Here is a 15,484-nt window from a genome sequence, read left to right on the forward strand (position 1 = left end):
ATATTGAACTTAATGTTAAACCAGGTACACAAAGAAAAATGAATGAAAATTGGATTGAGAAAAAATGACAAACAAAAGCAAAATATTTGATTTAACCTTTTTTTCCCCATTTTCAAGGAAACCTGACAACTAAATTACTTATTTGTCTCTTTTTGACTGGGGAGGAGTTCTAAAAAAAGTGCCAAGGATGTAACAGTTCATCCTCTGTTCCTTGTTTAAAGGCAAGGAGATTGGGTACTGAAGCCACTTATAGAAAACAATACAGCAGAGGACTAGGCCCTTTAGCCCACCAAACCTGCACCAATTCCAATCCTCTTTTAGACCCGCTGCTTACTGCCCATGCACAGTTTCTAGTTCTCTTTTTGCCTTTATAACGTCCCTGCTCCCACCACCTCCACGGGCAGTGTATTCCAGGCATCCACCATCCTCTGTGAAAAATCTTTCCCTAAGCTTTCCCCTTCTCGCCTCGAACCTGTGCCCTCTTGTAGTAGTTTGGTGCTTGGATTTTCTTCAGAACTGCAATATTATCGTTGATAGTGCCACACCCATTCCTATTATTTCATCGTTATTTCTGAATTTCACTAACAACTTGTCCGTATTTTTAAAAAAATATGCGTTTGGCTTTTCATTAAAATATATACATCGTAAACAAATGAAAACTGTTGAAATCCGCAGGTCAGTTTCCATAAGGATACCACTCAACCTTTAGCGAGAAGCATGAATGAGTCGATCCTCTTCTCATTCGTCCAACTTTTGCACGTTTAATTTTGACGATTCCTTGGTTAGATTTGGTCACACCACAGCACCTCGTGATACATCCTGTCATCTCTGTGGCATGTGCTGTATATTTTTCCCTATGCCCCTTGGCTGCTTTGGGAGGAGACAACAAATTAGGGCTTGGTATTTTTTTTCTGGATGATCTGAATGAGGAGGCGGTAGTGTGTTTCTGGTTGAGTTTTTTTAGCGAGAGTTTAGTTGTCAGGAGTTTTTGTCCCTCCCCCTTCTCCTTTCTGTTTCCAGGAGATTTTCAGCTTGTGATGAAACAAAGCATCCAGTCCAGGTCGTTTCATATCTGATTGAAATTAAACAAACAACGAAAGAATTTGACATCGATATTAGAAGAGCACTACGACACATACATATTTACAAAGTACTTGTTATTTTCTCGATTATTCCCGAAACTGTCGAGGCCAAAACAACGAGGCGAAGTTATTTGTTTGTGGTTTAATTATAAAAAAAAAATCCGATGGATTATGAAGGATCCCAAGGAGCTGGGTAGAGTCAGGTTTGCTGAGGAGAGTCGCTGCTTTGTACTGAGTGGGAGCGGCGGGTGCCGCGCGGACAGTGGCGGTTGCCAGGGCAGCGCCGGGTTGGCGTTCGCATTCCAGAATCGGAGAGAAGCTCCTGATTGCGGTGACGTCTCTGCGGTTGCTCGAGCTACTTGAGGCCGCTCTCGGGCCTGCGTTGTGAGCGGGCGAGTACAGACGCTTTCAGGCGTCTCCCCTCCGAGGATTTCTTTATTTAAAAAAAACTAGAGCAGCGCTGCCGCAGAGGGAGGCCAGAGTTGAGCTGAGGCCCTCTTATTTCACAGGCCCGCCACCCGGGTGGGAGTCGGGACCATGGCGTCTTACGTGGATAACAACTTCAGACAGGCGGTCATGAAGAACCCGGCCGAAAGGACGCAACAGGTATGAGCAGTGAGTGGGTAAATAATCGCAAGTGTCGGTGCTTTCGTAATGGGAATGTGGCCCACAACTGATGGGTACCAGCGGCCCATCTTGCCCGCCTCTTGCTGGGTTGTTGTGATTTCTTTTCCCCTACTGGTTGTATGTACGATGAAAAATATCGCCTCCCCCCCCCCCCACCTTCTAAAATATAGTCGATTATTTTCATTGCTTTCCAGTTTTTCCTTGCATATCTCTTTGTGATTTGATATTCAGGCCAAGGAGAGATTTTCCTCAAAAAAAGGCTTTCTTTGCCCCTGTCGCTGTGGTCTGTTTGCACGGCGTTGAGGGAAATTCTGAAGCATTCTCTCACTTCTCGAAATATGTGTTTTTTTATTTCATACTTTTTTTTTGTTATCCTGTTCAACTACGATTTTTGACGTTGAGTTGTATCATTTCCCCAAATTTCTAATGGCAGATTGAGGGAGTTTGAGATTGGGTGTCAGCACCCGCATCACATTTAAAAATGTGCACCTGTGTTTCTTTTTGTCTGCAATTTATATTAATTTATTTAGTGTGATTTGATTTATTTTGAATGGTGACTTTGAATGACCTAAGTTTACATATCTTGCCGCAGATTTTCTTAGAAGAAACTCCAGTATGTTTTAAAAAATGTAACACGTTGTTACTAGCTTTTAAAGCTGTACGTGTTTCGTTTGAAAAGAATGATCGGAGTATATAGTGACATTTATTCGTGATTTATGTAGAATCGCGTTTAATAACGAAAGTTTTTCTCAGTCAACTCTAATTTTGCCAGCAGAAAGATCATCTTCTGTCCCTATCATCCTTTTCTTATTCGTAACTTTAATTAAGAGTGAAATTGCTTTCAAATCTTATGTTCCGATGGTGAGAGGAATGGTCACAGATTTAAGCATCATTATGAATTTATCCACAAATGACAACGGGAATAAGTTGCAAACATTTTTGAAATGATGGATGAGAATTTGGAAGCAGAGTAATTATGGCATGTCTAGTTGCTTATGATATTATAATTGTATGCAATGCAAGATAACAATAATGAATCTTTATGGAATAAATTTTTTACTAAACTGCAGATGATATTTTTCCATTTTGATGCTTTTACTATGAGCGTTTGATATGAATCAAAGTAATGTAGGCATTTGTAGTCTGAGGTCTAGGCATGGGCAGTCATTTGACAGGAAAAATATTTATAATTCGGATTTCACTGACCTAGTGTCAGACATGATAGTCTTTAATTTTACACACACTTGTATTTAATGTGCAATGCTTGAGACCTTTGAGACAAATGTTGTAAAAAAAATTGAGAACCAATTTTATAACGTCGTTAGAGTGCACAGCTTGGCTATTTATTCGTGAAGTTTAGATCAGAGTGGTGCTGGATAAGCACAGCAGTCAGGCAGCATCCGAGGAGCAGGAAAAGCGATGTTTCGGACAAAAGCCCTTTATTCGTGAAGTTTTGTTAATTATGTATGTATAAAAAAAATTGCAGTTTGTGCAGGGACAAATTCACATGTTTGGCAGTTGTTATAAGGATGCCTCCTGGGAGTATCTTAAAATCCCTTTTTCATGAATTGTGCTTGGCTAAAAAATATTTATTCAATAAATAATGTCAGTGAATGTGTGCATGGTTGTCACTGCATGAGCTATTATTTTAGTGTAAATGTAGTATTTCATTCAAAGAAATTTCACTTCATTATCATAATATTCTGGTCAGACTCAGTGTGATTTGCAGCCAGATTTGAATGGTGTTAAGATATTTGAGGGACAGCAAATGCAAAAATATTTTAATAGGGTGACTATGTGGTGTTAATCACTGAAAATGTATTGTCACATGACATGAAGTTAGGTAAATGTAGCCTCAATATTTTACTTTGTCTTCACTAAAAATGATAAATTCTTGTGAATTACAATGCAGGATTAATTTATGATATAGTTGTATTCTAGCAGATATTATCTGAATATTTCTGTACAGTACCATTAGAGTCACAGAGTCTTGGAGATGTACAGCACGGAAATAGACCCTTGGCTCCAACACGTCAATGCCAACCAGATATCCTGACCCAATCTAGTCCCACCTGCCAGCACCTGGCCCATATTCCTCCAAATCCTTGCCATTCATATACACTTCCAGATGCCTTTTAAATGTTGGAATCATACTAGCCTTCACCGCATCCTTTGGCAGCTAATTCCATACATTTACCACCCTTTGCGTGAAAAAAGTTGCCCCTTGGGTCTCTTTTTATATCTTTTCCTTCTCACCTTAAACCTATGCCCTCTAGTTCTGGACTCTTGTCCCCTCCAGCCCAGGGAAGAGAGTTTGTCTGTTTATCCTATCATGCTCCTCATGATTTTATAAACCTTTATAAGGTCACCCCTCAGCCTCCGACACTCCAGGGAAAACAGCCTGAGCCTATTCACCCTCTCCCTATAGTTCAAATCCTCCAACCCTGGCAACATCCTTGTAAATCTTCTCTGAACCCTTTCAAGTTTCGCAACATCTTTCTGATAGAAAAGACACCAGAATTGCACCCAATATTCCAACAGTGGTACAACCAATGTCCTGTACAGTCACAACATGACCTCCCAACACCTGTACGCAATACTGTGACAAATGAAGGAAGGCATACCAAACACCGTCTTCACTATCCTACCTACCTACGACATCAGTTTCAAGGAGCTATGAACCTGCACTCCAAGCTCTCTTTGTTAGGCAAACTCCCCAGGACCTTGCCATTAAGAGTATAAGTCCTATTAAGATTGCTTTTCCAAAATGCGGCACCTTGCATTTATTTAAATTAAGCTCCATGTAAGTTACTTTTATTTAAATTGAGGCATTCTAAACTACTTGCACACTTCTTAATACTTGATATCTGACCATACTTCCTGCAACTTTTCATGATAAGTTTCAATGTTTATGGTGAAAACTGCCTATGTGGTCTTGACATACTGCAATAAGTTTCCCCTGCCAGCTTCCAGTTTTTCCTGAGTTGTCACAGTGCAATAACCTGAATGTTCCTGTACAGAATGCTCACAACTTGCCCTTTTTAAATTATTCTGGATGTGCGATTCTGCAAAAGCATTTGAAGATTACGCGAAGCAAATTGCCTTCCACAAATGGAACTGATTCAGTTGTATATTTCCTTGTTCCTCAGCCTATACTGAGAGGAAACTTCATTGTTCCATGGGCATCATTTCTGGTGTTTCCCAAATTATTGTGTTTTTCTTTTCAACTATACATTATATAAAAGTGAATTATTACGTAAAATGTAAGGCCAGGAAGTATGGTTTCATGTCAGCTACTGAATTATGTCTGTTCATCCTGGTTCAGTTACCTTCAATCATTTTGTTCTTTATCTGGCCAATTCTTAATCTTGATTATCTAAGTAAAATGCCACAGGAGATGACTGATCATCGAATATTAGACTTAAATGTAATAATAGACAAGGATATTTGATAATCTGCTCTTTTTACTCATGCATTTGATAAAGTCTAATTTTTTTGGCTTTTAGATCACAAAATGAAAATCTATCACAGCCTTCTCAAATCTAAATGCAAAATATAATAGTGATTTCATTTAGAAAATATTGATATTTGAGTGGGCATTTTGCTTGATCATATTTATGCATAATTTGTAATTAGGAAACAATGCACAATTTGTCGTGGCAAATAATGTTCAATCATTATTTTCTTTATTTGAAGCTTGCAGAAATAGTTTCAAATAAAAGAGTATTCTGCATCTTGTATAGAACAACCTTTTATATGCTTGTTGTGCAAACTGCAGAACAATGCCCTCTTCAAGACTGTTCATGTTATGATATCATAGGAATATTTTGCATGGAATGCTTTTCAATTAGCTTTTTAGTGAGCTGCTTTGTTATTATTCCCCATGTATAGACGTCTGTTAACGTTGTTATGTTAACAAAAATATTGTTAGGCTTGGCATATTCGATGAATTGTGAAATTTGTTAGATATAAAGTCTAATTTGCTTGAGGCACGACTGATTCACTATACCAATCTGATACCTAAATCAATGCTTTTCTATTATACTGTTAATATTTGGCTGTTCTAATCCATTTCCTGTTTTGATTGAAATAGAATGCATGTAATTTATGTTGCCTTATGACATGGGTTTAAAAATAAACATTTGTATGCCTGTGCTGCTTCCCATTATTATTCTCTAGGGTTTTATTTTATTTTTAAACACATTTTATCTTCCGATAGTATCTGAAGAACAAATGTTTCCCTAAGATACATTTTGAAACAGAGAATGTTGACTATTTTCCAACAATGATAGCTTGGATGAATTACAATTTTGAAGAAACCAATTAGATTGTGCTAACAGAGGGAAGAAAACAATCATGAAGTGTTTGTCAAATTAAAACATAGGCAGGAGACATTTTATTCCAAAAAGTGCTGATATTTTGGTCACTGTTTTGATTTGTGAGTTGACACAACCGTTTCCAACTATTTACACACAATTTCATTGGGAAGTAAGAGCTGTAAAACATTATTTTGGCAAAATGCTTCTATTTGGTGTTGTTTGTTTCTTTCTTTCTCAATTCCAGTTGAGAGTCCAATGGTTCAATATTGTGAGTACTAGTCATAAAGAATAAGTAATACTGTCAGTTGTCTGGTTAGTTCATTGAATGGAAAATAACCTTAAGTTGATTTAAGGGAAACCTATCACTAGTGTGTTGATACAACTAGGCATTCAACACGTTCTGAAATTCTTGATGTTTAAAGGCTTCATGACCAATGTGGAAGTATGATTGCATGGTACTATTGTGTCAGGATGTATCCTATTTACCAAAGCTTAGAGCTCACATACAAGTTGAAGATAGACAGTACTCAGTGTTCTGCCTGTTTTTGGGTGCAGTTGGGGTTTAACCATGCTGAAGTTTCCTTCTTGGCTCGTGAGCCCTTTCACTGTTAGTGCAATTATGTGAACTGTATGTATTAACTTGTGGATTTAGAAGAATTTCTTTAACTGTTATAAAGTCAGCATGTTCTAATTAGAGAATTGGATTTTTAATCTGTTATCACTGTTGACTAGGCTATTGTAACTTTTTTGATTTGGATATTATCGAATTGGTCACAGGAGGTTGCCTTTGCTGTCAACTTCTATTACCAGGCATACGATTTTGGGTTGCCTTGATCTGATAGGGTGCAGAAAAGATTGTGTTACAAAGATGTTGCTGGGACTGGAGGGTTTGTGTTATAGGGAGAGGCTGAATAGGCTGGACCTTTCACCCCTGGAGTGTTGGAGGCTAAAGGTGACCTGATACAAGTTTATATGGGGCATGAATAAAATAAATAACTAAGGATGGGTGAAGTCCAAAACTAAAGAGCATAGATGTGAGGTGAGAGGGGAAAGATTTAAACAAAGACTTGAGGGATAACCTTTTCATGCAGAGTGTGGCGTGTGTATGAAAACAAGCTGCCAGAAGAAGTTGTAGAGGTGGGTACAATTATAACATTTAAGAAGGCATCCGAATGGGTATATGAATAGGAAGAGTTAAGAGGGTTATGGGCCAAATGCTGGCAAATAGGTCTAGGTCATGATTTAGGTCAGATTGGGATGTCTGGTTGGGACAGATGAGTTGGATGGAAGGGCCTGTTTCCATGCTGTATGACTCTGTGACTCCATTTCGTTCTCGAGGACCGTGATCGCTAATTGGATTTAAGCATTAGCAAGGATTGAAACAGTTACTAGGTGGTTGCTGGGCATGAGTAGCTCTTCATAAGCAACATAAATCACCATAGTGCATACGTTTACAATGTTGTTGTTCTGTCAAAGCATGGACTCATTAAACCTCTTTTTATACAGAACATCAACAGTTACTTCTATATTGTTCAGTTCTGAATTTATTGAAATTATTATTTTCATTCATTATATCATTTACCTGCAATGTGTTGATATTTTGTAGATGTATTTTGATTTCTATCATAAAAACATGACCTTGCCACCCAAATTAAACTTGGCTATAATTAAGTAATTGTTACTTAAAATCTAATTAATTTTAACATTAGTAAATTAATATATGCATCCTATCATAAAGTTGATTTAATTCATATTCTGCCTTTTGCGGAAAGGGAATACCTCATGCAGTCCTAATGCAACTGTAATTTTCCCTTGAAGATGGATGTGTTGGGCTATTTTGTATTCTCAAAAGGTGAAGATCATTTAGGTTCAAAATTAAACTGGGTTACCTTTGTGTTGATTTTCGAAGATGTCAAGTAAGGGTGTTTTTCTGCTGCATGCTGCAGGGGTGGCACAGTGGCTCAGTGGTTAGCACTGCTGCATCACAGCGCCAGGGACCCGGGTTCGATTCCAGCCTCGGGTGACTGTGCAAACTCAATACAGACATTCTGCCTGTATCTGCGTGGGTTTCCTCCGGGTGCTCCGGTTTCCTCCCACAGTCCAAAGATGTGCAGGTGCATTAGTCATAGGGAGCTGGGTCTGAGTGGGTTACTCTTCGAAGGGTCGGGTTGGTGTGTTCTCATCTGGCTGAAGGGCTTGTTTCCACACTGTAGAGAATCTAATCTAATTAGAATAATTTAAACTAATCTAATCAAAGTTTGCGAGCAATGTTGCAAGCTAATCGGAATGGGACTATTTGGCGCAGCCGTTTTGGCTCTAAACTGTTTTGGCGCTCATTACTTTGGCGCTGAGCTGTTTTGGCGCCAGTACATATTGATAACCATCATGTGAAAATTTTGGTTTGTCTGTCTTGCTTAGAATGTTTTCAGCCATTCTGGAATGGGCTCTGCAAGAAAATAGAAAGAAAATTGTATTACAGCTTTCCAATGTGATGACAGAAGGGCTTAACTATCATCAAGACAGTGGATGACTATTAACAATTGTTAAATGAGAAAATGATTACAAAACAAGATTTGAATCTACAGCGGGTCATTACAGCTTTGACTATCAACTCTTGCTAGTTGAGAAAATTACATCGGGTTGTTAGTCATCCTCTCTTCTTTAACCAAACAAGACTTTTTTAAAATTCTGAATTGGTGCCAAAGTAATGAGCGCCAAAACCGTTTAGAGTTAAAATGGCGGGGCCAAATGATCGGTGCCAAAATGTACCCGACCCCAAGCTAATTGCCCCAGTCCGCTGATTTCGAATAATGTTTCACAACGTCCTGCCAGCTTTGGCTTTTTAAGATTAATAGAGCAATGCCTCTCAAACTTTCCTTAACTGTAATTCCATGTTAATGGTTGAAAATTACTGGACCCAGTTAGAATGGGGTTGGAGAATTGTCAGGCAAGAAAGCTGTCAGAGCACGGTGGAGTTTTTGGGCTGAAAACAACATGCTGGAGATCAGTGGGTCAGGCAGAATCCATGGAGAGAGTGCAAGCTAATGTTTCAAGTCTAGATAACTCTTCATCAGAGCTGATGAGTCATTTAGACTCAAAGATTAGCTTGCTTGGTCTCCCAAGGATGCTGCCTGACCCGCTGTGATCTCCAGCATTTGTTTTCAGTATAGATTCCAGCATCCGCAGTAATTTGTTCCTACATGAAATATTTGGATCTGCCAGCAAATGTGGCTGGTTGGGAGAGCTATCAGAGAAAGAGAGGGGCAGCTGTTTTTCATGCATTCATAAAATCATAGAATCGCAATAGTGTGCAAACAGGTCATTTGGTCCACACCAGCCTTACAAAGTGTACTCCAATCTTGTAACCCTGCATTTCCTGTGGCTAAACCATCTTGTCTGCACATCTCCAGACACTATGGGCAATTTAGCATGGCTAGTCCACCTAACCTGCACATCTTTTGGATTGTGGGATGAAACTCGACAGAGTTCCCTGAAGTTGGAATCAAACCTGGGTTTCTGGTGCTCTGAGGCAACAGTGTTAACCACTGAACCACCATGTGGCCCATTCACTGGGCTGTTTTCTTGGGACATGTTGCTTGAGTCACGCATAGGAATAAAAGCATAGCAAAACACCAAGAATGCAATTCCAGGACTGTGCGTCCAGAACATCCATTCCACTGTTCATTTTATTTCGGATTCCTGAATCCTGATTGTCCATCCATGGAGTCATGACTCACGGTTTAGGATTCCTTTTAATAGAGACAGAAAAAATTTGATCTGACAAAATTAAAAAGATGGTCACACTTTAAGATGGGTGTCTGCTTTCAAGGCTAAGTATACTGTTTGATCTTTTATAATGCGTTATTCACTATGGATTAACTTCAGTGTTGATACGATTGGGGGATCTGCAACTAGATTGTGCGCCTCCATATTGTGTTTTCTTTCAATGTACTGTATTCCATGGGCAAGTATTGGAATATAAAACCATAGATCCCACATGATGACTGACCAGGTGCATATGCAGCTGCTGGAATTTTGCTTTGAAGAGGGTTCAGCTGTTTGGTACTTCTGGCCACCCTCTCAGAAGATACTGCATCATTCCTGATGATGGCAGATGATAACCAGGCTCAGTGCTATGTGCAATATCTATAGAATTTGGAACAGTTTAAAGTTAAATATTTTAAGGAATGTAGAAAGGCCAAATTAACTGGCAACATTAAGTTTTAGATAGATTGTTCAACATTTCTTGTGACAAAGTCCTGCACTAAATTTTCTCACTTGTAGCTTTTTCTTGTTTTTCATGGATACCCCATCAATCACACATAATGTTCAGTGCAAAGTTTTATTAAACATTAAATTATTATAAAACAACATAGATACAGTTACTGTGATATTTAGGTTAGCATAAGGTTGTGCCTCTTGCGCGAATGTTCATTCAGTATTCAGCATCTCAAGACTACTGTTGGTGTTTGCACAGCAGAACGACATTTTGGGGAAAAACAATTGGTGAGAAGGATCATCTCTTCTACCCGGGGAAATGGTTCTGTGTGACTTGAACCACATTCAGGCATACTAGCTTCAGATTATTATCATCCATTTCTCCTTCTGTCCATAATTCCCACAGTTTTATCCATTATGTTGAACAGGAACTGTTTCAGAGAGAAACTCCCTTCATTAATGGATGGTATGCACTAACAGCTGAAGGAAAAATTTTCAAAAGAACTATTTCAGGGTTCAACAAAACCATACTCTGCTATCACTTGCAATATTAAGAGAAATACAAATTTTAAAGATTAATATATGTTTGTTGGTAGTGATACCTGTTTTACATAGTACATAGCAATGATGGGTTAATGGAGTAAACTAATGGGTAATGAAGGGATAGCAATTCCATTCAAGACACATGATTATTAACTTCCTGAGGTTTGAATGGTGCAACCTTGAATAGTAAATCAAGCCATGAAAGACTGAGAAAAATTTAAAATAATTACAGTCACTCAAAAGTAATTGGAACAGAAATGAAACTTAAGGTTGTCAAATCCACTGGACCTGATGGCTTGCATCTTTAAAAGAAAAGAGACAGTCCAGAGGAAGTGAACATATTGACTGCATTCTTTAAAACTTCCTTATATTCTGGAAAGTTTCCAGTGACCCCTCCTTCAGGAAAAGAGTGAGGCAGAAACCTGGAAACTATGGAATTGTTAACCTGCCATCTGTCCTTGGAAAATGCTAGAATCATTGTTAGAGGTTGTAGCATATATTTGTACATAATTATTTTTATTCAATGTGGGAAAACTTGAAGCTGTTCACTTTGACTGAAAGAATAGCAAAGCAAAATATTATTTAAACAGAGAGGCTGCAGATTGTTGCAATACAGAGGAATCTGAGTACCCCTGAATATGAATCACGGAAAGTTGTTCCAGGGATAGCAAAGAACTGGGAAGACAAATGGAATGTTTGCCTTTATTGCAAGTGGGATGGCATTTTAGAAGTAAGAAAGTCTTGATACAGCTGCTGAATAGGGCATTAGTGAGACATTACCCAAAGTACTGTGTACAGTTTTAATAACCTTTTTATAATAGAGGGACATAGTTGTTTGCAATTCAAACAATGCTTGCTAGGCTGGTTCTTGGGATGAAGGATTGGTCGAATGAAGGAAGGTTGAACAGGTTGGTGATTATTTTTCGTAGTTTAGAATAAGGAGAGGTGATCTTATTGTGATTCTAAAAGATTCTGAGGAGGCTTGACCGGTTAGATGCTGACATGATGTATCTTAATAGGAAATTTGGAGCTAGACAGCATAGTTTTTAAAAAAAAAGGGATCCTCAGTTAAGGCAGCAGAATTTTTCTTTGAGGGTAATTAGGTTTTGCAATTCTCTTCACCAATAAGCAGCGGATGCTAGGTCATTGGAAATAATCAATGAGGCTGATTTTAGACTTTATTGCCAAGGAAATTGGAGTCATTGGAGAACTGGCAGAAAAGTGGAACTAAAGCTACAATTAGATAACCTATGATTTTATTGAAGAAGAATTGGTTTGAGGGGTTGAATGGATTTCTCCTGTTTCCTATTTTCTTAAGTATCTGAATAACTCAGTTGGAAAATATTGGATATTTTTAACATGTTCATCAGTGATTTTATTTCCTGCCAGCTACCTGATGCCTCCTGTATCGACATTGATCATCTTTCTAAATGTAGCAGGACCTGTACATATGATTTGAAGAAAATTATTCTGGGTGTTAACTCTATCTTTAGTCATATTGTCAACTAGTTTAATTAAATCCTCACTCCCTAAGAATTTAATTGTAACATGTTTATATGAAAAAAGCTCTCTATGTTCTGGTAATTTCGCAACTTAAGTATTTTTAAAAAGATGTGTTAAGATCTGTTCATTGTGTTTGGGGAAAAAAGACATTATTTTGGTTTTTAAAATGCTGAAGAAGATAAGTAATGTTGACAGACAAATCAGGAAATGCTTCAAACTATGACTGTTTGACTTATCCTTACTAGCATTCTATATACTAAGGAAAGTGGATGAGAACTAGTTGATCCAATCTTTTTTGAAAATAAGCTTGGCAGATATATGTTGAAGTATTTAAAATTCTGAGCAACAGCATTATTAGTTTGGGAATATGTGATAATGCTGACTGGATATAAAAAGTGCAAAATTAATTTGTTCTCCATTGCTTATTTTCTTCCATCTTAATGGCATAAAGTAAGACACCATGGATAATTAAAAATCTTTGAGGTAGTGCAATAAATTGCACTTTAGAAAGTGCAGGATCAATTTTCCAAATGTCTTCTCTTGTCATGCCATCCTTTATTATGCCTAGAATACAACTTTGTCACTGCAGATTTTTACTGTGCTTCTTTTATGTGAAGCAATTATATTCACCAGCATGAGATTAACAGTCTCACAGTTGAAAGATGTCTGTGCAATGAGAGCTTTCACAGTGCGATAACTGAGTAGATATACATCTGCAGATGTTATAAGAATTCTAATTGCAAACCAAGAAATGGAAATAAATCATGGAGTTGGAGAGCTGTACAGTATGGAAACAGACCCTTCAGTCCAACTTGTCCATGCCGACCAAAAATCCTAAATTAATCTAGAGTCATGTGCCAGCATTTGGCCCATATCCCTCCAAACCCTTCCTATTCATATACCCATCCAGCCACCTTTTTTAAATGTTATAATTGTACCTGCCTCCCCCACTTCCTCTGGCAGGTCATTCCATACATGCACCACCCTCTGCGTGGAAAGCGTTGCCCCTTCGGTGTCTTTTCAATGTTTCCCCTCTCATCTTAAACCTAAGCCCTCTAGTTCTGGACTCCCCCACATTGGGGAAAAGACCCCTGGCTATTCACTCTATCCATCCCCCAAATGATTTCATAAGCCTCTCCAAGGTCAGCCCTCTAATTTCAATGCTCGAAGGAAAATAGCCCCAGCCTATTCAGCCTCTCCCTATAGCTCAAACCCTCCATCCCTGGTGACATCCTTGTAGACCTTTTCTGAACCATTTCAAATTTCACAACATCCTTCCTATGGTAGGGAGACCAGAATTGAATGCAGTATCCCAAAAATGGCCTCATCAATATCCGACGCAGCTGCAACATTACCTTCCCAACTCCGAGCATACTAAATACCTTCTTCACTATCCTGTCTACCTGGGACTCCAACTTCAAGGAGCTATGAACCTGCACTCCAAGGTCTTTGCTCAGCGACGCTACCACTAAGTGTACAGGTCTGGCTCTGATTTACCTTTTCAAAATGCAGCACCTCAGCATCCAAGTCATTTATAATAAATGACAAAAAGCAGTGGACTCCGCACCGATCCTTGTGCCACACCTCTGGTCACAGGCCTCCAGTCTGAAAAGCAGCCTTTCACTACCACCCTCTGTCTCCTACTTTCAAGCCAGTTCTGTATCCAAATGGCTTGTATTCCCTCTGTTCCACGTGATCGAACCTTGCTAACCAGTCTACCATGCAGACTTGTCGAACGCCTTACAGAAGTCCACATAACTCGCATCCATCACTCTGTTTTCATCAATCCTTTTTGTTACTTTTTCAAAAAAACTCAATCAAGTTAGTGAGACACGCTTTTCCATGCACAAAGCCATGTTGAGCATCACTAATCAGTACTTGCCTTTCCAAATACGTGTAAACACTATCTCTCAGGATACCCACCAACAACTTGCCCATCACTGATGTTTAGCTCACCGGTCTATAGTTCCCTGACTTTTCATTACCACCTCTCCTAAATAGTGGCACTACGTTAGCCAACCTCCAGTCATCTGGCACCTCAGCTGTGCCTATCGATGGTACAAATATCTTATCAAAGGGCCTAGCAATCACTTCCATTGCAGATGGATATTCTTTTGAAATATAATCAATTCATAATCAGGCATTGTGATTTCAAACCATTAAACTGTATTCATATAGCATACTGAACTATTGGAGAGAGAAAGTCGAAATGTGGGTACCAAAATCACTGAGTTAGAGTTGTGAAATTGTCATGACAATAATAATGTTTTAGAAACATAATTGTAATAATTGTAAAAATGTATGAAAACAATTGCAATTAAGTATTGGCTTGTATTCTGAACTAAAGCTAAACATAAAGGACATCAATCAGTAATTTTGGAACAAATATTTTGCATATAAAGTTTACAGATTAAATTTCAATACTGAACAGAAAAACCTGGAAGATTTTATTAGAAAATAAAATTCTATAACCTGTGACACATTTACTAGCTCTTTTGGGTTTTTTATATACATTTCCAACACATTGACATTGAAAGGTTGGTGGTATGCACAGACAGAAATTTATATTTTCATTTGGAAATTTCCTTTTAGGCTGTAAATAATCACCAGACTCCTCAACAAAAGCAAGTTCTGTTCTGTCTGTGGAAAGAACCTTTTTGAGTTCAGCTACTGCTTCTGAGGGACAAGGGATGGGTGGGAGTGGTGAAGGAGTGAGTTGATAGGTGGAGCCACAACCCAGAGAGAAGGAAAAGGGACAGGCAGACAAAGGGATTGCAGATTGTAAGCCAGAGAAGAGAAGCGAGGGAGATGATAATGGGGACAATGAGTAGTTGAAGATGGGTTGGCTGTGCTGGAAGCAAATAGTTTCAAGATGGGATCTGGGGTTGTGGGGTTTGTAATAGATGAGCAAGGAGGTGGTTGTGCTCTGAAATTGTTAAACTCTACATTGAGACCTGAGGATGTCAGCTACTGAAGCAGAAGATTAAATTTTGTTCCTCCACCTTGCAATGAGCTTTGTTGGAGCACTGCAGCGTGTCCGAGACAGAAATGACAGCATAGGAACACTGTGGTGAGCTAAAGTGGCACGCAATTGGAAGCTTGAGGCCATTTTTATGGACAGTTTGGGTTTCACCAGGCCACTTAGCTCCTAACCTTATTACTGAATTGTTTCAAACCTGGACCAAAGTGCTG

General features: G+C 38.7%; 1 protein-coding gene across 4 annotated transcripts in view; it reads left to right on the plus strand.

Moving 5' to 3' along the window:
* The first annotated feature begins 936 nt into the window (after positions 1-936).
* Positions 937-15,484, plus strand: part of rapgef2b (Rap guanine nucleotide exchange factor 2b) — a 393,772-nt gene continuing 379,224 nt past the window's right edge. For 2 of the 4 annotated variants that reach the window (XM_060851735.1, XM_060851737.1), the window contains exon 1: positions 938-1,688. In XM_060851735.1, coding sequence (XP_060707718.1) covers positions 1,620-1,688 — 69 coding nt within the window. In that variant the 5' untranslated portion in view covers positions 938-1,619. Of the gene's footprint in view, positions 1,689-15,484 lie in introns of all 4 variants that reach the window. The other 2 variants (XM_060851743.1, XM_060851738.1) reach the window with 2 other exon arrangements.

Source organism: Hemiscyllium ocellatum, chromosome 36 (genome assembly GCF_020745735.1).
Source record: "Hemiscyllium ocellatum isolate sHemOce1 chromosome 36, sHemOce1.pat.X.cur, whole genome shotgun sequence".
Taxonomy (NCBI): Eukaryota; Metazoa; Chordata; class Chondrichthyes; order Orectolobiformes; family Hemiscylliidae; genus Hemiscyllium; species Hemiscyllium ocellatum.